The sequence below is a fragment of the Pinus tabuliformis genome, chromosome X (assembly GCF_031772625.1).
Source record: "Pinus tabuliformis cultivar Carrire ecotype Pingquan chromosome X, CPIR1, whole genome shotgun sequence".
NCBI lineage: Eukaryota > Viridiplantae > Streptophyta > Pinopsida > Pinales > Pinaceae > Pinus > Pinus tabuliformis.
Window position 1 is genome coordinate 818,803,646 of NC_142308.1, and position 27,534 is coordinate 818,831,179.

At 37.1% G+C, this 27,534-nt stretch overlaps 1 protein-coding gene across 1 annotated transcript; it reads left to right on the forward strand.

Annotated features, from left to right (window-relative positions):
* The first annotated feature begins 22,597 nt into the window (after window positions 1-22,597).
* On the forward strand, window positions 22,598-26,114 carry LOC149142288 (ferritin-like catalase Nec2). Its single transcript, XM_089448304.1, has 3 exons — window positions 22,598-23,060; window positions 24,757-24,982; window positions 25,458-26,114. The coding sequence occupies exons 1-3, from the start codon at window positions 22,699-22,701 to the stop codon at window positions 25,827-25,829; spliced, it is 960 nt and encodes a 319-aa protein (XP_089304430.1). The 5' UTR covers window positions 22,598-22,698; the 3' UTR covers window positions 25,830-26,114.
* The last annotated feature ends 1,420 nt before the right edge of the window (window positions 26,115-27,534 follow it).

Sequence of the window (27,534 nt, forward strand, 5' to 3'; positions counted from 1 at the left end):
CTGCCAAATTTTTGATCGAAAGATGAACGCTCCACCTACTCCTCTCCACCCTATAATTGTCGTCGGTCTTTTTGCGAAATGGGGTATCGATTTTATTACATGTAACCCTCACTCGACCGGGGGGCATGCGTATATCATCCTTGCGGTAGATTATTTTACAAAGTGGGCCAAGGCGATGCCTACATTTGAGGCAGACGGCAAAACTGCTGTGATTTTCATTTTTAATCATATAATTGCTAGGTTCAGTGTTCCACAAGCGATTATCATTGATCATGGGCGTCACTTTCGAAATATTATGATGACTGAACTAATAGACCAACTAGGCCTGCGTCACGATAGTTCAACTCCATATTATCCACAGGCTAATGGTCTGGTTGAAGCCATCAAAAAAGTTCTAGTCATCATGATCCGACGAATCATTGGGATTCATAGGTCGAATTGGCATAACATGCTATTTTCAGCGCTTTGGGCGTATCAAACCTCAGTAAAAACGTCAACTAGTTTCACTCCTTTCCAACTAGTTTACAGTTTGGAAGCTGTGTTACCCATTGAATGTGAAATCCCGTCATTGCAAATGGCCATATAATTACTTCCAGCCACTTCCGAAGAGGAAAAATGTTTGTTGTACTTGGCTCAGCTAGATGAGAATCAACGTGATGCTGCACTAGCAATCAAAGCTCATGCCAAACGTATTAAAGCTCAGTATGATCGAAATGTTACACCTCATAATTTTTTGGAAGGAGACCTAGTCTTACTATATGATCAAGCGAATGACAAATTAGGCGCTGGAAAATTCGTACCCATGTGGCATGGTCCTTATGTTGTTAAGCGAAAGTTGGCGAAAGGGGCCTATGAATTGGTAGACTTTGACGGGGTCTCTTTAGGTAAGCCCAGAAATGGTCTTTACTTGAAAAGATATTATGCTTAAATCTGGGTGTGGAGATTTTAGTTAGGTTAGTTTTCTTTCTAGCTAGTGTGTTTTAGATTAAATAGTGTGCTTAGTTTAGAGAGTTTTTTCGTCATTATTCCTGCTTATCTTGATTTTGCTCTGGATATTGCAGATGTCAACGTCTCTCCAAACATACATTGGTTTTGCTGATGGCGCTTGTCGTAATACATGGAACATTTCTTCCGCAGCTTGGGTCATCTATTTGCCCTCTGATGAGTTGGTATCTATGCATGGGGTAAGCCTCGATCAAACAACGAAAAACATTGCAGAGTATAGTGCAATGATTGAGTTATTATCTGAATCCATTTCATTTGGGATTCAGAGTTTGATTGTGAGGTTAGATTCTGAACTCGTGTTACAACTTAATAGAGTATATGCCATTAGAAATCCAGTATTATTGAGATTATTTTTGAGAGTTCGTCTCTTGGAACGCAAATTTGACTATATTGAATATCAACACATTCCAAGATATTTAAATACATTAGCAGATGCAATTGCTGCTCGAATGTTAAGTAGACATTTGCAGTAATCAAGCAAGTAAATTTAAAAACATTCCATAACATGCTTTACAAGATAACCGGTAATAGTGATATAGCATAGCATAGCAGTGTGTCGAATATACATCGTCTTCGATCATAGGTTGAAAAACACCTTATGATCAGCAAAAGTGATAGTACAAAAAGCAAAAATTTCATATGAGTCTACAACAGGCGATCAACCTATCACTGGTGATGATCATGATAAGAAACCACTGTACGAGCCACCCTACAAAGGAACCTTCTGAAAGGTCCTGGGACCCCAATCACATAGCGTTGTAGCCTAAGAGGAATGTCATCTATGATGGTCTCTGGAATGTTTGCTGTCAAACGCTCTAGATGGTTTTCCAATTTGGCCAAGGTCTCTGTAGATTCGTCCCATGGGGCTGGTGCTGCTACAACTAGTTGTTTCCTCTCATAGGGCCGGAGAGTGGCTGGTCGCCGTGGACCTACATCTGCATTTGAAACTTTTTAATATCAATTTTGGGAAGATTAAAAAAAAAAAATAAATAAATTAGAAAATGTTGAAAGTGATTTTACCTAAGTCATCCCATTACTCTCCTGATGGAAGAGCCATGTCTGGGTCACCACGATAATCCATCCCAGCATAAGGAAAATCATGAATAGCAAAAACTTGGTTCTCCAACCAATGAAAATACTCAGGAGGAAATTGAACAACTTCTGAACCCTCCTCAGGATGATGGGCCATAACTGCAACCCAACGCATCAATTTAGGCTCTCGGGGAAGTCCAACTCCAACGGAAAGATGCTGTGGGACCAACATTGGGACCCTCTCTAGACCAAAGCTCACAACTAAAGCACCGTATCCAAATTTCTGCAGTTGTCCGTTCTTTTCTTTAGTCAGTTGGCCTTTTACATTAGCCAACACAGCTTCGCATTGTTGAAGACGGTGCCTTGAAAGGAGTCTACTGCCATCCGCATTTGGGATCTAGTGGCCACATGTAGTGTTGCGCTTCCACAGAGCCTGGTAACAGTAAATGCAATCACTTTGAGTTCAGTACGGGAGATGGTTTTAATATCAATCCCTTTGTCTCTGGTTTGGTCGTTACAAAACTCTAGCCGGAGGCTATCAAGAGACTGGCCACCTGGCCTAGTGCCGAATAGAGTCAAATGTTCACCTCTCTTAGGAAAACTAGTCAAAAAGTAAATTTATTCTGGCTCCATTTCGAGCTGGTGGCCACCCATAAAGAAACACTAGTCCTGTACATTCCACCTGTCTACTAGCCACTGCAAAAAGTCCACTTGGGCCCTCATGCCAGGTATGGCCCAGAATTTGAATAAACTGCATGCCTTCAATGCATCAATTGAAGGTTGATGATTAATCGCGTCTAGGTCCACATCCTCGTGCTCTCGTTCCCGCCAGTCAAGCATGATGTATACCCTACATTCAATAAAAAGGCAGGTTAGAATATTTAAAATCAAAATTTTTGGGTGGAATTTGAAAAATTTAAGTTTGAAAACCTTTGCTTCGGGGACCGCACCCTCTATGTTATAGATAGTGGATAGGTCCGCACTCTGCCTTAACGGTAGGTGCGGGCCCCTGACTTTTTCCCTTTTACGAAAAAGTCGGGGTCCACGGGTTTCCTATATTGCGCCTGCGGACCCTCGTGCGTGGGTTTTTAACCTAAATATTTCCTAAAAATCAAAATAAAACCCCAAAAATAAATTTCAAACGGATGAAATGCAAGAGTAAGATGATGTGGATTACCTGGAGGTGATGGTGTTCGATTCCGACGGATGGATTTTCCGCAATCTTCACGGGAAGTTTCTTACCAAAAGCTCTCTTTTCTCACTCTGAAGTCAAACGGTAAAAATTAATTTACAAAAGCCCTTTTTATAAGATTTTTTGAATAAATGAATTTTTGATTTGTTTATTTTTCACTTTAAAGAGGTAACTTTTGAAGCATTTTGATCTATTTTAAACAGGTATGAGTAATGTTTGAGTTTTTGTGCAGGATAACGGATTTTTCAGGCAAAAATCGGTCATTTTTGACAAAAAACATTAGAGTCATCTTTAAGCTCTTTTCTGACTCCTAAAATATGAAAAGATTGCCGAGTTTTTCTTTTTAAGCTCATTAAAACGGAATTAAAAAGACGGTCCGCTTACAACCCTTTTCTAACCGTAAAAACATGAAAAGATTGCCGAATTTTTGTTGTTTCAAATTCGATATTGGTTATAAAACGATGTGTCATTGATCGCTTTTTTACTTTTTCAGATCAGAGGAACTAATTATGAAAAGTACTCCTTGATTTTAATGGTCAAGCAGTTCTCTCAAGTATTATTTTATACCTTTTTAGGCTTGGGAGACACAAACTTATGAAAAAGGACAACCATGGAGTTTTCTTAAGTTTTTCGGACTCTCTAAAATTGAAAAACATCGAGTTTCTCCTATACTGGACTCGTTAAAATTTAACAGTAAAGGACCTGTTCAATTACAAATAGGAACAAACCACTCCTTCTTAGGGTTCGAATTTAAACTAAGTTGGACTCATCTAAAGGATGAGGTTATAATCAAGCAAATGTTATCCTCCTCAAGCTTGTTAAAAATAAAGAGGTACTTGCCAAAAATGGTGGGGGAAAAGAGAGAAAAAGGAACCTGTTTGTTATACTTTGTGTCCCAGAAAAACACTTAACCACTCTTGAACACGACACTTTTTATTCACCTGGGTTGGGAAATCCTTTGCCTAACAGTTAATCAAACCATATTGAAAGTCTTCAGCCGGTTTCTGGGTATTAACTTTGGGTCAATTGTCTCCAAACCATCTGCTGTGTCGTTATGTGTTCAAGAGGTTAGTGCAAATAAACCATTCATCTGCAAAATATCTGTCATCCATCTTGACCATCCCTGAGTCAGTCCTTGTAACTATATTTCTTCAAACTTGATCTATGATTTCGTGTTGTGAGCTTGCCTATGACGGATCGCTTTCTATCGACTTCAGCTCATTATCTAGAAATATGATCTAGAAATCGTCAGTACCTTGGGATCTGCATGCCTCAATGGCAGGTTTCTCGCCTTCGACGATAGGTTGCATCATTGACCTTCGATCAAAGGATTCCGTGACATGTTCGACATCAACACATCTATTCACATTTCATGGATTGTACTGAGTACTTTGAGAGCCATTGAAATTAATGGTGGTTTCTCTCACACTTGTTAACAGTTTACATCATTGACTGGTAATCAAGTGGTTTCTACCATGTTCGACTTTGACACATTCATTCACATGGATAGAATCATATTGTTTCGGGAAGTAGAAATCAAGACCCTGGATCTAGTTTCCACCATCCAGCCTGCGAAGAATTTTGTATTCATTATACAGTGGACTATTCATAAACAGATGGCTGCATCCATACTGTGTCTACATGTGTCTATACTTGTGATGTATTGCAAGATCATTCCTATATCAGATCATTTTAGTTGGTTTTCTATTCAGTTTTGATCTGAGTATTGGAATGCCTACCTCAGCAATGATATGATCTCATATATATATTTTGTATTGAATGTTTTTACAGGTTCCAACCAGGCTCTCCACAAGATGATCCTCGAAATGATAAAGTACTTCACTCTTCTTAGATGATAAATGAAATCCTCATCTACTACAGACTTCGCACTTTAGGGGGCAATCTGTTACGCAAAATATTGTCACCATGACTATTTGCAGTCAGTGTGAGTCTATCACCACTCATACTATCCTCCTTTGCAAGTCTCAAACCTCAGCTCTTCATGTCAAGCTTTAAAAATGAGAGAAAGTCCTTAAAAATCAATAAATCTCTGGTTTCACACTTTCTCTTACTATTACTTGCGGTCTCGCACCCCTTGGTCATGTTACTTGCGGACCTGCCCACTCTATCTCTAAAGGAGTGGGTGCGGACCCCTGTGAAAGTCAAAAAGACGCAAGTTTATTCTTAAAAACTCACTTTGGGTTAATTCTGGATGCTTCTAGAAGAAATATTGACGTGGATGGTTCGCTCCTAGGTGGTTCATGCATCCCATAACTAAAGGAGCTAATCCCTTGATGAGAGGAGCTTATCCCTTTGAAGGAGGGCTCTATCCTTTGAAGGTGGACCTAGTAACTTCCCTCCATTGCACTATAAATTAAGGCATTGGGCTGGTTGCTAGAGAGGTTGAAAACTGAACATTTTTGAGGGTAAATGATATTGGAATTGAGACTTCCTAGTTAAGCTTGAGAGGAGAGATTGCATACCTTTTGGCTTCATTGGGAAGAGAGTGAAACTTATCAAAGTAGAGGAGATTCTTGCTGGACCCTGGGAGGAGCTTGTACAACATCAAGGCACCAAGGTTGTAAAGTTCTTCTTTGATTAAAGTTAATACAATCAGATTCATTTTTCTCAATAAATTGTCTTCTATGATTTATTTTGTGAATTCCTTGATCATCATGATAAATATGCTTTATTATATTGGCTTTTCATATGCTATTTGATATATGTGCATGTTTGTGTTTGCAGATTCTTTACAAAGGAACTCATTTAGATCAATGGAGCGTGGCTTCCACAAACTAGCACTGGACCTGAGGTAGGCCTAAAACACCTGTTTGCCTTTATTTATAAATTGCATATTTAGAGAAAGATAGAGCTTGTTTGGTTTGCTTGTCGCTAGATATCCATAGATACTAGGGAGGTCGGTCTTGTCCGCAAGAACGACTTATCCAGCCGACACTACGTGCAACTGTTAAGCATACGCATAGTCTTGACTGTGACATGCAAGCAAATGAAAGAAAAAAGACAACTTGCATCGTGCACGTGTGCTTGCTATGTAAGATTCCTCCAATGCATGAGTGATGGGATCATGTAGTTCGAGTGGAGGAAGCATAACCTGTATGTGAGAATGATCTTCAATGCATACAAATGAGTGATGATGAGCCTTGGGTGTTTAAAAAATTCTTGATCAGAAGTGAAACCAACCCTAGGACAGCGAGGGCCTGACATAACCATTAGCTCGGGCTGAAGTTCCTTGACAGTTTGTGGGGTTTCGACTTCGTCAACAGATAGATCATCATAAAGAGGTGGCTTTGAAAAATCAACTATGATAGAATCATCATCATGATTGAGTACGAGATTAAATAGGTCACGATAGCTACAATCAACAAAATCAATAATTTCATCGGCATCCTCATGATCCAATGAATCAAACAAAGGGGTAGATGAGAAGCGAAAAATATTCACCCTCTGTGTTTCCGGAAAAATAAGATGAAAAATCGAGAGGATTTTCAATGAACAATTTGTCCTCTCCATTATCGGATGATGGACTAACATCCAGTGTGTTCTATGAATGATAAAAAATGGGTGAATCCGTAGACAAAGATACACATGTGAGATCACAGATGGCAGAATCACCAAAAATATCAGGAAAAAATGGAGGAGGCTGAGACTGAACAGAGTCATCCTTCGCTGAGGATTAATGTTTAAGCTCCCAGTCATACTCTTCATAATAATAACTCACGTTGGTTGCACAACACCGACTCCGTCAATAGCTTGATCCTCGTTCACAACAAGTTTAGAGTCCAAAATGGAAGAACACAAGATAGTGTAATCCGACAGATCAAAAGAACACAAAGACGGGGGTTGAGGTAAAGTAGACATGTGAAAACCCATGGGCTTCACAACCAAATCTCCATGAAAATTGAGAGAAGTGATGTTGGGAGGATGTGATAGTTGAACAGATGTGTATGCCTATTCTCCCACATCACTCTGTAGTGGTGGAGCTATTTGATGAGGGGACGACAGATAATCACTTGTTATGGCAACTGTGTCTGGCTGTGATTGTGTAACTCCATCATCGAAGTATTCTGAGTGGAGCTTGGGCTTGATATTTCTTTTAGGATTAACAGATTTGGTAAGACAGTACTCAAATTTGTCCATGAGATACTGGATTTTCATTTGACTTTTCGGAGCTTGAAACTGCAACACGCAGAAGCGGTCCCAAAATTCCATAGACGATTCATGCGGGGCCTTACATTGTTGTAACATTTTTTTTTCAAGAGGTTCTCGATCAAAATGATGGAAAGTAGATTCAATGAGATCACATAACTATTCAAGTGAGTGCACACTGTCGGGAGGCAGACTCTAACACCGCCATTGTGGGGATTCGTGAAGTGTGTATGCAAGCAGTAGAATGACCTCTTCTATATAGAACTCATATGCATCCTCAAGGAATGCATCAAATTCTTCTAAGTACTCAGGTCAGACTACTTCTCCTTCACCATCATACGTGAATTTGGACAAGAGATTAAAAAAATCCCTAGTGATGTTGAGAGGTTCGGCATGCGAAAGAAATTGTGGAGGGATGAGTGTAATAGAATTGAAGGTGCCTTCTTCTTCCGGTGCCTTTTTATTTAGGTGCCAAGGTGCCTTCTTCTTCCAGTGCTAAGGTGTTTTCTTCTTCCAGTGCCAAGGTGCCTTCTTCTTCTGGTGCAGTCTAGTTGATCGTCTTGCCGAGATGTGGTATGCTACTTTTTGCATGACAAGCTTGTCTGTGGAAAACTTCAGCAAAACATGCAAAGACTTCTCTGCGTTGTACATCCATATGAAGGTGCCAAATGGTGAGGCATACGAATCCGCTATGTCGATCAATGCCTCCATTGCTACCTTTGACATGCAAGGTATATCTTTCTCAAATATCATCTTGTACACTGGGGTGACAAAATTATCTGACAACTGTGTGATGACTCCTCAAAATATGCATTAGGAAAATAGTCTACAATAAGTATTGATAGAGGTTTCCATTGGTGTCCATGCCCAACTCAAGCCTGGGAACTCTTGACAGGCATAGATTGGATCCAAGATGTAAGCGAACATGTATATTTCTGCTTGTTAACCTTTGGGTGGCTACCAAGCTCTTGCTACCTGTTACTTCAGCCTATGAGCCAACATGTCAGACCAGTTGCATGCTTTTCCTTCACTAGCCAGTTGGTCCAACGTGATCACCCAACTCTACGGGAAGGTTTCCGTGCTCTCTTGGCCATACACGCGACATAACAAGATGACCAAGTATTGATATGCCTTCTGTAGTATCTTTGTCTTGTAAATCTGGTTGGGCGTCCTCTTGAATTTGGTTGGCTCCTTCACGCATTTCTTCAAGATATCCCTAGAGTTGGAATTGTTGTTGGGTTGAAGGGTGTCTCCATGGTGATGACTGGCTTCAGAAAGTGTTACATCTACTGATAATCCTATGCCCTGAAGGTAGCAATCTTTGTGCCACTAACACTGCTCAATGTCATCGTCTCGGGATCAATGTGTGAGACAATCCAATGAATCACGTAGATAGATGTCTTTCAGATTAATTACATTATTATGATTTGGTTGACGTTTCGAACCAACTAATGTGGTCCATCCTTAAGACAAGGTAAAAAAACAAATGATCTTAAGGAATAAATAGCATGGATACATCATTGCCAAGAGTCAGCACTTGAAAACTAGTCGTTGATAGATTAGTTAAATTAGTTAATTAGGTAGGTAAAATATTATTGATAATAAGAGTTTTTCATTAGAATAATAATATATATTGGTTAGAAAACTAGCTGTTAGGAATCTAAATATTGAAATCTTATCTATTAAAAACTAGGTGTTATGAATAAATTAATATTATTAGATATCTCTTAGTAATTAAAAAAATAAAAATAAATAAATAAATTTAAAATTAGCTGTTATAAAATTATATTCTAAAGAAAGGTTCATTAAAAATAATAAGTTAGGCAAATGGGGGCCTTTATTAATATAGAATATAAAAAGTAATATGCAAATTATGAATTAAATAACACTTCAAACAGACAAAAAATATTTTTTTATAAAAGTATATTCTAAAGAAAGGTTCATTAAAAATAATAAGTGAGGCAAAGGGGAGCCTTTATTAATATAGAATATAAAAAGTAATATACAAAAATTATGAATCAAAAAGAAGAAGAGGAAGAGAGGAATCAAGAGATGATAGCCAGAATCTAGCATGCAGATATTAGGCACAGTCGGTCCCGCTCTTCAGCCCTAGCTGAGCATGGAGAGAAAAAAAATCACCATGTTTGCATTGAAGAAGCCAAAGTCCTTGCCAGGGTGGATCACTTCCACCATAGGAAACTCAGGGAAGCCATTGAGATTGAAAGGCATACCAAAAATCTGAATAGGGATGACAATTGGAAATTAAGAGCTGGATTCTGACTCTCACTTCTTGATTCCTCTCTCTTTTTTTTAAGTGTTATTTGATTCATAAGTTTTGTATATTAGTTTTTATATTTTATATTAATAAAGGCCCCCCTTTGCCTCACTTATTATTTTTTTTGAACCTTTCTTTAGAATATATTTTTATAACAACTAATTTAAATTTATTTATTTATTTATTTTTCATTTTATTTATTTATTTTCATCTTTTTGAGTGTTATTCGGTTCATAATTTTTGTATATTACTTTTTATATTCTATATTAATAAAAGCCCCCCTTTGCCTCACTTATTATTTTTAATGAACCTTTCTTTAGAATATGGTTTTTTAACAACTATTTTTAAATTTTTATTTTTTTTATTTTTTTATCACTAAAAGATATCTAATAATATTAATTTATTCCTAACAACTAGTTTTCTAACCAATATATATTATTATTCTAATAAACAACTCTTATTATTAATAATATTTTACCTACCTATTTAACTAATTTAACTAATATATCAATGACTAGTTTTCAAGAGCTGACTTTCAGCAATGATGCATCTATGCTATTTATTCCTTAAGATCATTTGTTTCTTCACCTTGTCCAGAGGATGGACCACATTAGTTGGTTCGAAACGTCGACCAAATCCTGATAATGTGATTAATCTGAAAGACATCTATCTACATTATGGATCACAAAAGCCTTAGATATAACACTAATGAATCATGTTCGCATGTTAGGGTCCAACCCTAACCCCCTTATTTATGTAATAGGGCCGAGTCATAGTTCTAGTTAGTTAAAGAGTCAATAAATCCCATATTAATAATCGTAAGTGGTTGACCAACATTTAAAGAAACGGACCATAGTTAGTTGAAAATGGGCCATGGTATTAGATAGATGGTATTAAGAGAACCATGGTACTTATCCATGGTATTGCATCTATGAATCCTATATAAAGGATAGAGACTCCCCATTGAGGGGTGTCGTGTCTTATTTTGTAATCGAGCCCTTCTCTATTGGAGGTTTCCCCCTCGAAGAGGGAAGTGAAAATTGCTTTCATCTCTGAATAATAAAATACATGCTGTTATTTCTCCTTTTGTTCTGTGTTCTGGGTTGTGTTTCTTTGTATATTTGGTATTCTAGCATCTTCTCGCAAGTCAAGAGCATAACAAGTGGTATCAAAGCACTTTCCAGGGCTAGTGGTGTCTCCATTTTTAGTATATTTTTTTTTTGGCTAGAGACGTGTTCTAGTGTCTTTAAACCATGGGATTTGTCGTTGAGCACATAAACTTGCGGATTTGGGGAGGCATGCATGCCGAAAATACAAGAGGTGGTCACGCTTGTTGGACTCCCTTGTAACCCCTGTGGGTACCCCTTCGAGTAGTAGCACATTAGACAGAACTGTGCACAAACTGTCTTCCACATACCCTCTAGGTATATCGAAAGCCCCCTAGGCACCTGAAACCTCTTTGTAGATAAAACGTCGGTCGTCTTGCTGCTAGAGTACATCGAGAACAACACTCGGGGAGATTACTCACACGTATGATAGGGTAGTCGGGTAGTACAGCTAAGGGTACGACTGATCCTCCTTAGTCAGTGCCCTAAAAGATTGGATCAAGTACTACTGTTGGACCCTTATGTATATTGCGATTTGTAGCACCTGACACTCCTTGAGACCATAGTTCCGTCATTTCTCTGACAATCTCCCATCATCTTGTTTGCCAAATTAGATTTAGCAGGTTGGGTTCTGTCACCGCCGCAATAATCAGACCCACCAGTTCAGGGTCTACTGCCACAATACCATTTAGATCTAGCAACTGGGGTTCTGTCGCTACCACAGTCCTACTCGCATTATGCAGTTGAGGGTTTTACAGATAGATCCGACCATTTATGCAGGGAGGCTTGTGGCTCCTATACCCTGGGGCGATTCTCACAAGACATTGGGCAGGATTAAATTTTTTGGAAATTGGCTACTGCAGTATTGATAAGCAGGGAGTAAAACTCCTTTTGGAGTAATATATAAAAAAAGACCTCCTGGGATGCTTATAGGAGACTTAGTCGATAAGAATCAAGATGACAAGCTGAGCGAGGTGGTACCATTCACTTGTCAACTTCAATTTTTAGGTGGTCCCAAATTTTTTCACAGTGACGACAAGTGACCCAGATCTGTGTATGGTAGAAACTAGAGCTCAACCTATGGCCAATGAGAAGATGGAGTCCCTTGAAAAATGGTTAGAGGAATTAATGAGGTAGATCCAGATATTACATGACACATTCACAAAGGGCAAGTCAGAGCTACAATCAGAGACATATGGTTTTAATGAAGACCACGAAAGAGAATCTAGCCATCATCTTCACTTCCATGGAAATCACCAACATTCCCACCCTCAACCACCCAAGCTGGACATGTACAAACTTGATGGCTCTAATCTGGAAATATGGATATCACAAATGGACCAATATTTCACTCTGAATCACATCAGAGATGATGAGACTAAGCTATGTGTGGGAGGCCTTTACTTGGACTAAGAAAGATGGCAATGGTGGCAGTGGCATAAAAAATGCTATCCAAGGACAATTGCTTGGCAGGCGTTCACAAAATCCATTTGTGACCGCTTTGAATGGGAATCGAATTTTTTGGGTCATCTTACTAAGCTCATACAAACAGGCACAGTAAATGACTATCTTATAGCCTTTGAGGCATTAGTCTTCCGCAAATCAAGTTTGGCAGATGAATTCTACTTGGAATGTTTTATAAGTGGTCTCAAAGACGTCATCCAAGCCCATGCTCTAATGCACCACCCACCCACATGGACGGAAGCTTGCACCAAGTCTATCCAAGTGGAACATGCTTTAGCGGCTCAGTCACCTCATTTAAATTTCATAGCCAAGGGATGCCCCACCCAGGCTCAGGGAATTTCTTAAACACTTAAGGTTCAAAAGGTGTCACCTACAAAAATGGCTGAATGAAGAAAGCAAGGATTGTGTTACTACTGTGATGACAAATACTCCCTGGGCCATAAATGCAAGGAACCCAAATTCTTTCAAATTGATGCTACTGATCACAGTTCATCTAAGGAAGCCCCACCCTTTGAGGGACCAGAGGAGGAAGATGAGGACAACCAACAGGACAACGAGCTCCCAGCTACACCAAAAGAACTAATTATCTCACTCCATGCTTTGGCAAAAATTTCTTCTCTCGAAACTCTAAAAACCAGAGGTTTTATTAAAAGTCACCCTGTAGTAGTATTGACTGATAGTGGTATCATGCATAACTTTATCCATCAGCAAGTCGTAGAAGTTGTGCATTGTTTTATCAAAGAAGTCTCTAATTTCCAAGTCCAGATTGCTGATGGGCGGACAATGAAATGTGAAGGCCACTATGAAAATATCAAACCTCAGATGTGAGATTACCACCTAAAGACCCACATGTTTGCCATCAACATGGGTGGGTACAACATTGTCTTGGGTGCTGAATGGCTCTGCACAATTGGCCCAATCACAATGGATTTCCAGGAGTTATATATGAGCTTTAAGTAGAATGACCACACACGTACCCTCCGCAAACTCCAAGCAGGTACTCCTTCTATCATCAACTCGCATTGGATAGAAAAGTTGTTAAAAAAGGGCCACCATGGAGTTATCACCCAATTTAATGCCACCCGGGCCTTTGAGCCCACTACTCTTCATATTCATCATGAGATGCAACAGGTCTTAAATAGCCATCCGCAGGTCTTTGAAAGACCTCATGAGTTGCCACCCTCTAGAGGGGAACATGACCATAGCATTGCTTTGGTCCTAGGGGCACAACCACCGAATGTGCACCCATATAGATACCTGTTCGCCCAAAAGAATGAAATTGAAAAAATCATCAAGGAACTCCTGGATGTCAGTGTGATTTGTCCTAGCATCAGTCCTTATTCATCGCCTATGGTCATGGTGCTCAAGAAAGATGGGGAATGGCACATGTGTCCAGACTTCAGGGCCCTCAACAAGCTGACGGTCAAAGATAAATCCCCCATCACAGTTGTTGATGATTTGCTGGATGAACTAAATGGGGCTCAATTCTTTACTAAGCTAGATCTTCTCTCAGGCTATCACCAAATATGCATGAAAGAAGTCGACATTCCAAAGATTGCTTTCCAAACTCATGAAGGCCATTATGAATTCATGGTTACGCCGTTTGGTCTCCATAATGCCCCATCCACTTTTCAGAGCCTAATGAATCACCTGCTGAAACCATATCTCAGAAAATTTTTCCTTGTTTTCTTTGATGACATTCTCATCTACAGCCTCACTTGGGAAAAACATCTTCAACGTGTAGACATACTCTTGCAACTATTCTGGAAGCATAAATTATTTGTCAAATTGTTCAAGTTCTCTTTTGGCATGAAAGAAGTTGAGTATTTGGGCCACATTGTGGGGCGTGAAGGTGTCAGGGTGGATCCCAAAAAGATCCAGGCAATGCAAGATTGGCCCCAACCAAAGACCTTGAAGAGTTTGAGAGGATTCTTGGGTCTCATTGGCTACTATTGCAAATTTTTTAGTAATTATGGTCGCATTACTAGACCCCTCACTCAACTTCTCAATAAAAAATCATTCCTTTGGACTGATGAAGCACAACAGGCATTTATAGCTCTCAAAGAAGCCATGTGTTCCGCTCTCATATTGGCACTACCCGACTTCACCAAATCTTTTGTGATTGAATGTGATGCTTCAGGTAAGGGTATTAGGGTTGTCTTAATGCAGGAAGGTCGACCGTTGGCCTTCACCAACCAACAACTAAGTGGGAAACATCTAGGACAATCTACCTATGAGAAGGAGCTGATGGCCATCTTACATGCAGTGGATACCTGGCGACCATACTTATTGGGGTGGAATTTCCAAATCCGCATAGACCATCAAAGCCTTAAATATTTTTTGGAGCAACGACTATCCTCACCACAGCAAAATAAATGGCTAGCTAAAATGATGGGATATGATTACAAGATAATTTACAAGAAAGGGCATGAAAATGTCGTAGCAGATGCTTTATCACGCCAATTTGAGGAGGACAACACCCTGCTAGCAATCTCTCTACCCATTCTAGATTGGATTGAGGAAGCTTGCAAGGACTGGTTTTCACATCCTTTGCTCTCCCAACTCATTAATAATTTGCAAGAAGATCCTAACTCTGCAGTGGGCTACTCTTGGAAGGATGAGATTCTTCGCTACAAGGACAGAGTAGTGATATTACTAACTTCCACCCTCAAAATGCACATTTTGGTAGAGTTGCACTCATCTCCCACTGCAGGCCATGCAGGCTTTCTATGGATTTCATTATTGGTCTTCTAAAGTCAGGGAACAATTCAGTCATCATGGTGGTTGTGGACAGACTTTCTAAGTATGCTCATTTTTTCCCACTACCCCACCCTTTTACACCCACTTTGGTGGCTCAATCTTTCATGGACCAAATCTTCAAATTCCATGGCATGCCCGCTTCCATTATGTCTAATCGTGACCCGATCTTCACCAGTAATTTTTGGCAGGAACTTTTCAAGCTACAAGGCACCCAACTACAACTAAGTACTTCCTATCATCCCCAAATGGATGGTCAAACTGAAGCCGTCAACAAATATCTGGAGACCTACCTTAGGTGCTTTACTTCAGAAAAGCAACATCAAGGGGTACAGTGGTTACCTTAGCTAAATGGTGGTATAATACTAACTATCATGCCACCACCAAGATGATTCCATATGAAATAGTTTATGGTCAACTCCCCCCTTCACCTACTCCTTATATCCCTGGATGCTCTAAGGTGCAAGTAGTGGATCAACTCCTACAAAATTGTGCAACCATGCTAGCTCATCTCAAAGATAATCTCCATCAAGCTCAGAATCGCATGAAGCAACAGGCAGACCAACATCGTTCGGAGCGCACATTTCAAGAAGGGGATTAGGTATTCTTGAGGCTACAACCTTACAATTAAACATCACTCAAACACAAGGGTCATCAGAGATTATCTCCAAAATTCTATGAGCCTTATCAAGTACTTCAGCGGATTGGCAAAGTAGCCTACAAGCTAGCCTTGTCACCCACTGCAAAAATCCATCCCGTCTTCCATGTATCATGACTCAAGAAAGTGGTGGGGAACAATTGTAGAATTCAAACCAGTCTACCTGAATTGGATGAAGAAGGTTCAACCTGGCTCCAAATGGAATAGATCCTTGACAACAGAGAATGAAATCTTTGCGACCACACGATCAAGGAAGTCCTCGTAAAGTGGAAAAACACCTCTCCAGAAGATGCGACCTGGGAACCAACCACTATTCTTCAGTAGTTTCCACAACTTCAACCTTGAGGACAAGGCTGTTTTTATGGGGGGGGGGGGGGGCGGGCATGTTAGGGTCCAACCCTAACCCCGTTATTTATGTAATAGGGTCGAGTCATAGTTCTAGTTAGTTAAAGAGTCAACAAAGCCCATATTAATAATTGTAAGTGGTTGAACCACATTTAAAGAAAGGGACCATAGTTAGTTGCAAATGGGCCATGGTATTAGATAGATGGCATTAAGAGAACCATGGTACTTACCCATGGTATTGCATGTATGAATCCTATATAAAGAATAGATACTCCCCATTGAGGGGTATCATGTCTTATTTTGTAATCGAGCCCTGCTCTATTGGAGGTTGGCCCCTCGAAGAGGCAAGTGAACATTGCTTTCATCTCTGAATAATAAAATACATGTTATTATTTCTCCTTTTGTTCTTTGTTCTAGGTTGTGTTTCTTCATATATTTGGTATTCTGGCATCTTCTCGCAAGTCAAGAGCATAACACCACGGATGGAAACGTGGGATACCTCCATGCAATCCAGTATAAGCTAGACTTGTGAATGTTCACATAGACTTGGCGGCCTTCAAGATCTTCCCCAAATGTGCCTGAGAATGCGTCATTGACCTCTTTCCATTTCATCTTGATGTCTTTTTCTATGATCATCTTGGGGCCTTCGTATATCGACAAACTCATAGACACTCTCTCAACTACTACTCCAGTTGCGCTTCTATAGGTGTCCTTTGACCCTGCTCTCTTGGAGGCCATTGATCTTGAAATACTGAGAGATGGACACACACCTGCTATATCTAGAGACATGGTGACATGCATGGCAATAAATCTGTCAGTCAAAACCAAAGCAAACTTGAGGATTGACATGCAACATACTCGGGGAACTGTTGGCAAGGATTGCACAATTTTCACTGGGAGGCCAGGATACTAACTGCCGGAACTATGCAAAAGGCAATCCAAACTGTAGGGAGGTTGGTTGACTGCTGGAATTTCATAATTCACAATCCAGACTGGCCTGTTAGGTGTTGAGATTGTGCAATGCACAATTTCAGCTGGCAAGTAATGTAGGCCAAGGGACTGCATTGTGCAATTTGCTGGGCCAACAGTCACTGCCTCTCGGAATTGCACAAAGCAAGACTAGAGTGTAATGATTGGCCAGATTTGTGCATTTTCTGGGAGGAATACAAAGCCTTCCCTCTCAGGATTTTGCAATGTTGTCTGGGCAAGGCAGAGTCCAAGCCAAGGTTTCCCAGACTTGCCGATGGGCAACTGAAAGAAAATGAAGATGTGAATGCATGGAGATATTGAGTGTAAGCAGGAGTGAATGATCATGCATGCAAATAGTGAATGCAAGATTCAGAAAATAGAACAACATGCATGTGTGTGAAATGAGTCACCAAATCGGCAACCGTTCGTGCCAAATAGTGCCATGCATGAAACAACATTGAGATGCAAACGAAGACTAAAACGGGGCTTGTATAGGCTAACATGCATGAAAATGACAACAAGTGTTCACAGAAATCAAGCATACATCACTCGCACAAGCCAAAACACAAAAAGCAATAGAAATTATGCAAAAGACAAGTTAAGCAGACTTACCCAGAAATAGTTGAGCTTGAGGTGTCGAAGACTCCTGGATGTGTTGTGGGATGTCAGAGCTCCAATATCGATTTGAAGAATGAGCTATGAAGCGTCGAATAGATAATTTTGAGGCTCATGACACACATGCCATAAATTTAGGAAAAAGCGACACTTGGAGGAAAGTTTCTAGAACGATCTTTGCATGTAACCTCTAGCTACTAAAAATAGATCCCAAAAATCTAGGGATGCTTTTTGCATGTTTCATTTTGCTATTTTTGGAAAAGGTAGCCCATGCATGCAAGTCAAGTTTTCTCAGTCTCGGAGGGAATCGGTCAACCTGAATGCATATGCAACAACCTGCTCAACTGAGAGTGATTTTTGCACAATTTATGGGAGGAAGCTGTGTTGGATGTCTAGAGGGATTGTGCAATTTCTAGGAGAAGCAACTGACTGCTACCCAAAATTGTGTAATTTCTGGGATGAGCTGCACTGTCGAGCTAGATTGCATAATTTTCTAGAGGAAGGCTGCTTGACAAGATTGTGCAATTTCTTAGCCCAGTAAGCTGGAAATTGGATTTGCGCAATTCCTTGAGGGAACGCTGGTTCCTCTCTAGAATTGCGTAATTTTCTGAGGGAGCTTCTAAGCCAGCAGCTAGACTAAGTACAGAGTAGCAGTCTATGAGGGGAGTGAAGTAAGCTATCACACACAGGCTGGAAAGTTACTAAAAAACCCATGAAGATTATGTACTTAACAGTGCAAAACATGTTGCTAAGGATGGTTGGTAGGGAGGCTCCAAAACGAAGCTAAGGCAAAATTTGGGAGGGTGGTTGTAGCCGCTTCAACAGATCTTCAAGGTGAAGCAGACAACATTCGAAAGAATAGAGAAGTATAAGGTCGGATTTGCGGCCAAGGGGTACTCTCAAGTTGAATGGATTGACTATGAGGAGATCTTTTCTTCTATAGTAAGGTACTCATCTATTAGATCAATTCTTTCTCTAGTTGCACAGATTGGGTGGAAGATCCACTAGGTGGATGTAAAAACAACATTCTTCAATGGAGTTATTAAGGAGGAGGCGTACATCAAGTAACCAAAAGGTTTTGAGACTTTTGATTGAGAGTCTCATATGTGCAGAGTCAAGTGAGTGTTGTACAGTCTCAAACAAGCATCTCGTACTTGGTAGACCAGGATTGATAATTATCTCACCGATTTGGGCTACACCAAAAGTGAGGGGGATGCAAACCTCTATCATATTTTGGTAGAAGTTAAATTGCTCATTATTGTCTTATATGTTGATTATTTGATTAACTAGTGATTAGCAGCTGACAAGATCTTGCGAGGACCTTGCAAGGGAGTTTGAAATGAAGGACATCCGTCTCATGCACTACTTCCTCGGGTTGGAAGTATGGCAAGGCGATGTGGACCTGTTTGTCTCTTAAAGAAAGTATGCAAATGGTATACTATAGTGATTTTGCATGGAGAGTTGTAAACCCATGGAGACACCTCTAGCGACCAACTGGAGGAAGGAATATGCCACTTCAGGTGAAGAAGTGGATGCTACCATTTATCGATAGTTAGTGGGTTCATTGATGTATCTTGTGAATACATGATCATAATGTGCTATGCATTCAACCAACTGAGTCAATCTATGGTTAGGCCAACTAAATTATTTTGGAAGGAAGATAAGAATGTTTCACAATACCTTAGAGGCAGTACCTAATTTAGACTATGGTAGAGACAAAGAGAGGGAGTGAAGTTGTGTGGCTTCACAGATGCAGATTGGGCGTCCATCAGACTGAAAGAGTACATCAGGTGGAATTTTCAGTGTTGGGTCTGCAGTTGTTTCCTGGAACAACAGGAAGTAAAAGTATGTGGCACTCAACTCAATAGAAGCAAAATACATGGCTACAAGTCAAGTAGCATGTGAGGTGATCTCGATGAGAAAGATACTTGTTGGATTGTTTGGTCAGATGATGGATCCAACTATGATCTACTGTGATAATCAAAATTGCATCAAGCTCTTTGAGAATCTTGTTTTTCGTCATCAATCCAAGCACATAGATATTTGGTATCACCATTTATGATATTGTGTGCAAAGGCAAACAACTTGGATGTAGTTAACTTGTGTGACATGGCTTGTGTCACCTAGTTTACTCAGTAAATCTGAGTTGGAGGAGTTAGAGTTAGAGTTCAGTTAACCATGTTTGATTGCTAATTTCTAACAATCAAAGTCAATTACCTCAATTTGTCTTCAGCTAAACTAGTTCCAACTGTTGGAGGAACTAGCGAAAGATCAATTATGCAATAGGACTTTAGTCAAACTCAGTGATATTCAAGTATATACTCATATACATAGTTCTACTTATGAGTTGTGAAAGGATTTTAGCTTTGAGTGGTTTAGTGAACAATTTGTTTTCCCAATTGTATAGGTTTAAGCCTTTAGAGACATTCTAATTGCTAAGTTTGTGGTATTTCAGATATCAAAGTTACCCATTATAAATAAGTTTCAGAATTTTAAAACAATTTATAATTTCTTTCTTTATTTTATTAAAAATCAGATTTCAAAAATAACTCTACAAATAATAATATTAATGTATCACAACCAAATTTACTCATATAAATTTTAATTATTTCCCAAAAAATTTAAATTGAATGAGAAACATTTAATTATCTAAAAATCACTCTTTACCAATACTTTTTCAATAATCTCATATATTATATATTAAATTTCCGCTCCATCTTTTTAAACATTACATTATTATTCCCACATATATAGAGATATAATTTTACTACTTCTTGCTATATTAAAAACTGTTAAAAACTGTGTGACTTGAAATACTAAATTTTTTTCCCTGAATCTATAAATATAACGTAATAACAAAAATTAAATATTAATAAAATTAACTTTTGAAATTATACATGTAAATTGATTCTTAAATTATAAATATGTTTATTATGAATATAGTATTTTTGGGGAAAAATGAAATATGTTTATTTCGAATAAAGTATCTTGAAATGAAATGAAAGAGAGAAAAGCAAACTTCATGATTTAATGAAAATTTGAAAAAAAAAGGAAAAAATGGGAGCAATTTTAAAAATGTTAAAATGTTCGATGATTAACAAATTTGCTCATTCTCTCCATTTATCTCAAATTAAAAACGAATATGTAAATCTGGTTAAATAATAACCAGGTGAGAAAAACATAAATAGTTAAATAGTAATCACAATGCAAAAAAAACATAAATAGCATTTATAGTTAAATGATGTTCACAATGTAAGAAAAGCAAAAGCAAAAGTGGAATACATTTCAAAACAAATATCCTGATTACAGTACCATTACGTATCCTGATTACACTACCTCTTAAAACTATGTGTAACTTGAAAAATATATAAAATTTTATCCCTAAATATATAAATATAAAATTTTATCCCTAAATATATAAGTATAACGTAATAACAAATATTAATAGAATTAACTTCTGAAATTATACATGTAAATTGATTCTTAAACTATACATATATTTATGACGAATACAGTAACCTTTACGAAAATAGTAACCTTTCGAAAAGAATTGCGAGAGAGAAAAACAAACTTCATGATTTAATGAAAAAAAAAATATTGTAAGAAAAAGGGAGGAAAAAATGGGAACAATTTAAAAAACGTTAAAATGTTCGATGATTAACAAATTTGCTCATTCTTTTCATTTATCTTAAATTAAAAACGAATATGTAAACATGGTTAAAAGTAATCACAATTACTCCACAATGTAAGAAAAACATAAATAGTTAAATAGAAATCACAGTGGAAGACAAACCTAAATAATATATTATAATTAAATGATGAGTACTATGTATGAAAAACAAAAATGGCATATGGTTAAATATAGTTTTTGAAATATTTAATAGATGATTATTATTATTTATTTTAAATATATTATTATTTAAATAAAAATAATAGTGGGATAGTTATTGAGGGTTGTTATTTACATTTGGAATAATGTTTACATTAGAATGTGGGTAGATTTTGTTTTTTAGTGATTAGAGTTTGTTGAGAGATTTTCTCAACAATATTCTCCGGTCTTAGAAACTGTTAGATCTCGTGAACACTATTTATGTAGCTTGTAATTTGCTTTTGTTGTGAAGAATACTAATTGATTTGTAAGTGAATTTGGGCACAACCTCTGCTCCTCCAATTTTCTTGTTCCACCAATATGAATTAGCTCATCACTATTAGTAAGGAAAAATATGTCTGCTCCAATTTTCTTGTTCCACTAATATAGATTAGCTCATCACTATTAGTCAAGGAAAAACATGTCTGCTCCTCCAAATTTCTTGTTCCTCTAATATAGATTAGCTCATCACTATTAATCAAGGAAAAACATACTAGCTGGCATTACCTGTTAATGATCCATAAGTGATGAACTTTTACTCTTATCAGATATCTCTTTTAAAACATACTCCAAGTCTAAGATTCATTCATATAATAAAATTTAAGATTTTTAAAGTTTTGCATTGAAATAAAAAATATTAAAATTTTCATAAACATAAATAAAGCCAAATATTTTATCTCACTTATTCGTTCAACAAAATCAACACTTGAAGAAATTTTAGGTTAATTTTATGCATGAAGTGTCCACACCAAGTCGTATAGGAGATACGTGCCTGCGCTTTGTACGTGATGTATCAGATAAAAATCAATGTCGTTTCTAATTTGGTTCACTGACAATTCATATATACAGATCTCCCCCATCAAGTTCGCCAGCATCTAAGTGAACGCAACCAATTTTCTTTCTAATTTGGCCCATTCATGTACTTAGCATTTATGATCTCCCGAAGCCCAATCCCTGCAGCATCTGTATGAACAAACACCTGTGTTTCCAATTGCCCAATCCCAAACCCCCCTCGGCATCTACGGGAACAAATTCTCCATTGTTTCCAAAATTAGCCTATTCATATATTTTATCTCCCCCAAAATCTTGACCCTCCACATCGGGGATTCATATATTTATCTCCCCACTCTCTAGAAATCTTCATTCAAATCCAATATTTTGAGTTTTAATTTCTTTCTCCTTATCATTCACTGTATCGAATTTGCAGTGCAACCTGCAACCCCATTTTTTATCGCCAAAACCAGAATGGCTCTGCCTTCCCTCAGTGTGTTGTTGCAGGTTATTGTAGTGGTATCGCTTACAGCTGCTGCACCTTTGGCATGGGCGTCAGGGTCACTTCATCGTCGATCGCGACATCATGACAGTCCGGGCTACCATCCCAGAAGAGTTATAGGCGCGGATGTGGACTGGCTTGAATTTCCTCTCAACTTAGAGTACCTGGAAGCCGAGTTTTTCTTGTGGTCAGCAGCGGGTTATGGGCTGGATCATGTTGCACCTGATCTTCCAGAGGGCGGACCGCCTCCCGTTGGCGCGCAGCTGGCTCACCTCGATTCAGTTGTTCGCGAAGTCATCTTAGAATTTGCGTACCAGGAAGTTGGTCATCTCAGGTAAGGTCATGAATGACGGAGTAAATTGGCTTCGAGATTTTAATTTCCTGGTGTTTATTTTTTTATTTTTTTTGAAATGGATGCTATGAATGTTTGAATGTTTGAATTTTGTTATCAAAATTTTCCAGTCGCATTCAAAATCTTGAAATTTGATTTCCAAAAAATTTTGTCAAATTTTACTAAAATCTAACTAGAAAATTTATTGTTTTCAAACCCTTACTCACCCAAAATCTTGAAACTTGATTTCCAAAAACAATTACTAAATTTTACAAAATTTCCTTTTCCTTGGAAAATCCATTATTTTCAAGGTAAATTTATTCCATTTTTACAATAATCTTTTAAATTCTACAAAATTTCCTTGGAAAATCCATTATTTTCCAGGTCAATTTATTCCATTTTTACAGTAAGCTTTTAAATTCTATTGGTATAATGTTTTAGGTTTTTTTAAAAGGGTATTTGTAGGGAGGTTTAATGGCAAGTTGATTGTGAAATAGGGTTTGCAAATTTTAAATTAATTATTTATGTGAAGAAATAATTTTAAAAGTTTATTTTAATGTTTTTTTGTATTTTTTTAAATTAGTTTTGTGAAAATTAATTAGAGATTTTTAAAATTCATAAGCTTAAATTATTTAATTTGTAAAGTACAAGTATATTAAGTTTTTTAGGGTGTTGAATCTTTTTATGTTTTTCAAAAATGCATTTTAAATAATAAGAAATCACAATCTTTGCTTGAAATTGTATCAAGAGATTTTTAGAGTGTGCTGCTTATGTGGATAGGTATATACATTTAAGAATAGATTTTTCACAATTTTAATTTAATTATAATTAATTATTACTTAGATGGTAAAGATTTAATTACTAATTATTAGGTAGATGGTAAAGATTTAACTTTCATGGAATTTGGTCATTAATAGTTGTATTCATAGATTAAAGGTTAAGGTTCATTTCCAAGTATACTATTTTAATTCATTTATTTTAAATTAATATTAAAAAATGACATATCAACGCATGTAATATCTGGTATGTGGTATTGATAAACCATGGTATTCACCCATGGTATTGTAAGAAGAATGAATTTTTATGGCAAAATAGAATGAATCTGTATAGTTAAAAATATTATTACATATTTATAAATATATATCTATATATATGTATAACTAATATATTAATTGGTTAAGAAACTTTTCCATGATAATAACACATCACATAAATCAAATAAAACTAAATTAAATCTTTTATAATTTTTTATAATTAATAATAATTATTATTTTTATTTAAAATAAAGTTATAAGTTAGTTAAATTTTATGATTTTTAAATTTAATCATATTTTTTTATATTATTATAGATATTTATAAATTTTTCCGGATCATTTAATTTATATAATTATCTTCATTCTTAATTTTTAAATAATAATTAAAATTTAAAAATTAAAATTGTGTTATTTTTACTTTTCAATTTATTTAAAACAAAAATTGTGATACGTATCTTATTAATCATTTCTAACTACACTGCTATTAATTACTCTAACTATGTAAATTAAATAATGGTTAAATAATTATTAATCATTTCTAACTACATTGCTATTAATTACTCTAACTATATAAATTAAATAATGGTTAAATATTGGATATTTCTGATTATGTTAAGGTTTCGTTCAATATATTTGTATTAATTCTGCGATGTAATCCAACACAGGGCTTTGAAAAAAACCGTGACCGGTTTTCCACGGCCCCAGCTAGATCTGTCAGCTACCCATTTCGCGTTTATCATCAACGCTGCATTGAACACAACTTTGTCGCCTCCTTTTGATCCCTATGCTAACTCTGTCAACTATCTGCTCGCAAGTTACGTGGTCCCCTACGTCGGACTTACTGGTTATGTGGGCGCCAACGCTCAACTCCAATCTAACACTGCTAAGCGGGTAAATTATTGTTACGTTTTCTGTTATTTAAGAGTTACCAACTATTGTGATTAAAGTTTTCATTACAATAACACCGAATTATTATTATATTTTATTAGGATTATTTTTCTATTTTTATAAAAGCAAATATTACTGTACTATCATGTGTAAATATATTTTTTTAATATTTTTTATTATATGGATAAATATAATAGAACATTGATGAATTATAAATATTATAAATTCACACAGCTCTTTTTTAACTTTTCCCTTATTAAAGGAATATTTTTTTTATTTTTTTGATTTAGTCTCACATCTAACCAACCATATATATACTATTTTGCACAGCTTGTGGTGGAGCTTCTTGCAGTAAAATCGAATTATAAATATTATAAATTCACACAACTCTGTTTTTATCTTTTTTTTTTCCTTATTAAACTATTTTTATTTTTTATTTATTGATTTAGTAAACCATATATATATAATATATGCACAGCTTGTGGCGGGGCTTCTTGGAGTAGAATCGGGACAGGACGCAGTGATACGCGCTTTGTTGTATAAAAGAGCGTCTGATAAAGTGGAGCCATACAATTTGACAGTGGCAGATTTCACAAACAAGATCTCTGATCTTAGGAATGCTCTGGCCGACAACGGAAATGCTGACGAGGGGCTGTTTGTTCCAATTTATTTGGGAGCAGAGGGAAAGGTGCAGGGCAACATTCTTGCAGGCGATAAATATTCTGTGGCATATGCACGCACTCCTGAACAAATTCTGAGGATAGTCTACGGAACGGGTAAGGAATCAGCGCCGGGAGGATTCTACCCTAATGGTGGGAATGGAACCTTTGCCCGCCGTTACCTCAAATGAGTCGCTGCTGCATTCTCCAATGTCAATAACCCATGTGGTTGGGGTCCATGCTTGTACATATTTACAGTTTAGATGGCCAGCTGCCATGGCCAATAAAGCGCACATGGCATGCAGTACGTTCATGCAACTGCAAATAATGCGCACAGTGGAATTAGTTGAATTTGTATCTATCTTTTTCATTCTCCTCGATGAATCAACGGTTAATTATCCACCCCCTTGGCATGTGTCACGTATAATTGGAAGTGCGATGTAGTCATGACGTAACTCATCATGATTATATGATTTCTTTCCATATAGAGTAATAAAAGACGTGATTTTATATATTTGTGTACCTTTCTTTTATATATATGTTTTTATATTAAAAAATTTAATAATATATTTGAGTGTAATTTTATATAAATAATAATAATTTGATTTTAAAGTTATCACTAAGTTAAACATTAAGTTACTGTATGAAAATTTGTTTGTAAAACAAAAAAAATTATATTTATTTAGTAATTTAATTGTTTTAACTATTACCATTTACAAAGATATATATATATTCTTTTTTTGAATTTGAATTTATAATTGCTTACCATTCATCACATCAACATTCATGGGTGACAAGGAATATAAATACAATAAATATACTTATGATGTTAAGTGAATAGGGGTGGTCTATTTTGTAATAGGACTTTCAAAATTTCTTTTGTTTAAAAATAGAAAATTATAGATGTGTGACATTTCTAGATTTTTTAGTTCTTTTGGACTTTTTTATTTTTATTTTTACGATTGAGATAAACAATTTGGTTAAGTATATTGTTATTAGTTATGGATAATAAATTAAGTTAAGTTTTAAAAATATTATCACTAGTTCTAAGAAAGATTTAGGGAATTACTGATGAACTTTAGAACTTTTTTCACGAGGCAGTTATGAGTTAGGAGAAGTTATCCCTTACCTGTTTCTTTCCTTACAAAAAGGAAAGGAGAAGGAGGGGAAGGGGGTTGGCAAAAGATGAAGGGAGAATAGATTCCTTAAGCTGAACTAATGTTTAGTGGGACACCCTTAAGAGTGACCTCTCTAGAGGAAGAGTCATCTTTGCAGGCTAGACTTGGGATCCTGAGGCCTAAGGCTTAAGCAACAGTCATCTTTGCAAGCTAGACTTGGGGTCCTCAGGCTTAAGCAACAGAGTGCTGGCCTCCTGAGGCCTAAGCAACAATCATCTTTGCAAGCTGGACTTGGGGTCCTCAGGCTTAAGCAACAGATTGCTGCCTTGAGAAACTGAAGTCATCTTTGCATGCTTTGCAGGCTAGACTTGGGGTCTTGAGGCCTAACCAACATACTATTGCCTTGAGAAACTAAAGTCATCTTTGCAGGCTTGACTTGGGGTCCCGAGGCCTAAGCGGCCTAAACAACAGACTGTTGCCTTGAGAAACTGATTCTGATTTGAGGAATAGAGAGAAGATTGGGGGGAGAGTATTGGACGTAATAGCCAAACTCTCATTGGAAGGGTGGAGATGTTCATCACACAGGAAATCGGTCTTTCGATGACAAATAGGTGTTAAATATGCATCTGTGTTTAATATCTGTTCACTGTAAGAAGGAGAACACAAACTTGCTAATATTGTCTAGTAAAAGTATAAACTCGTTTAATAGTTATTATGCATGCTGTTATATTATTGGATGTGGTATACAATGAATGGATTAAGAAAGTTAAAATTTATT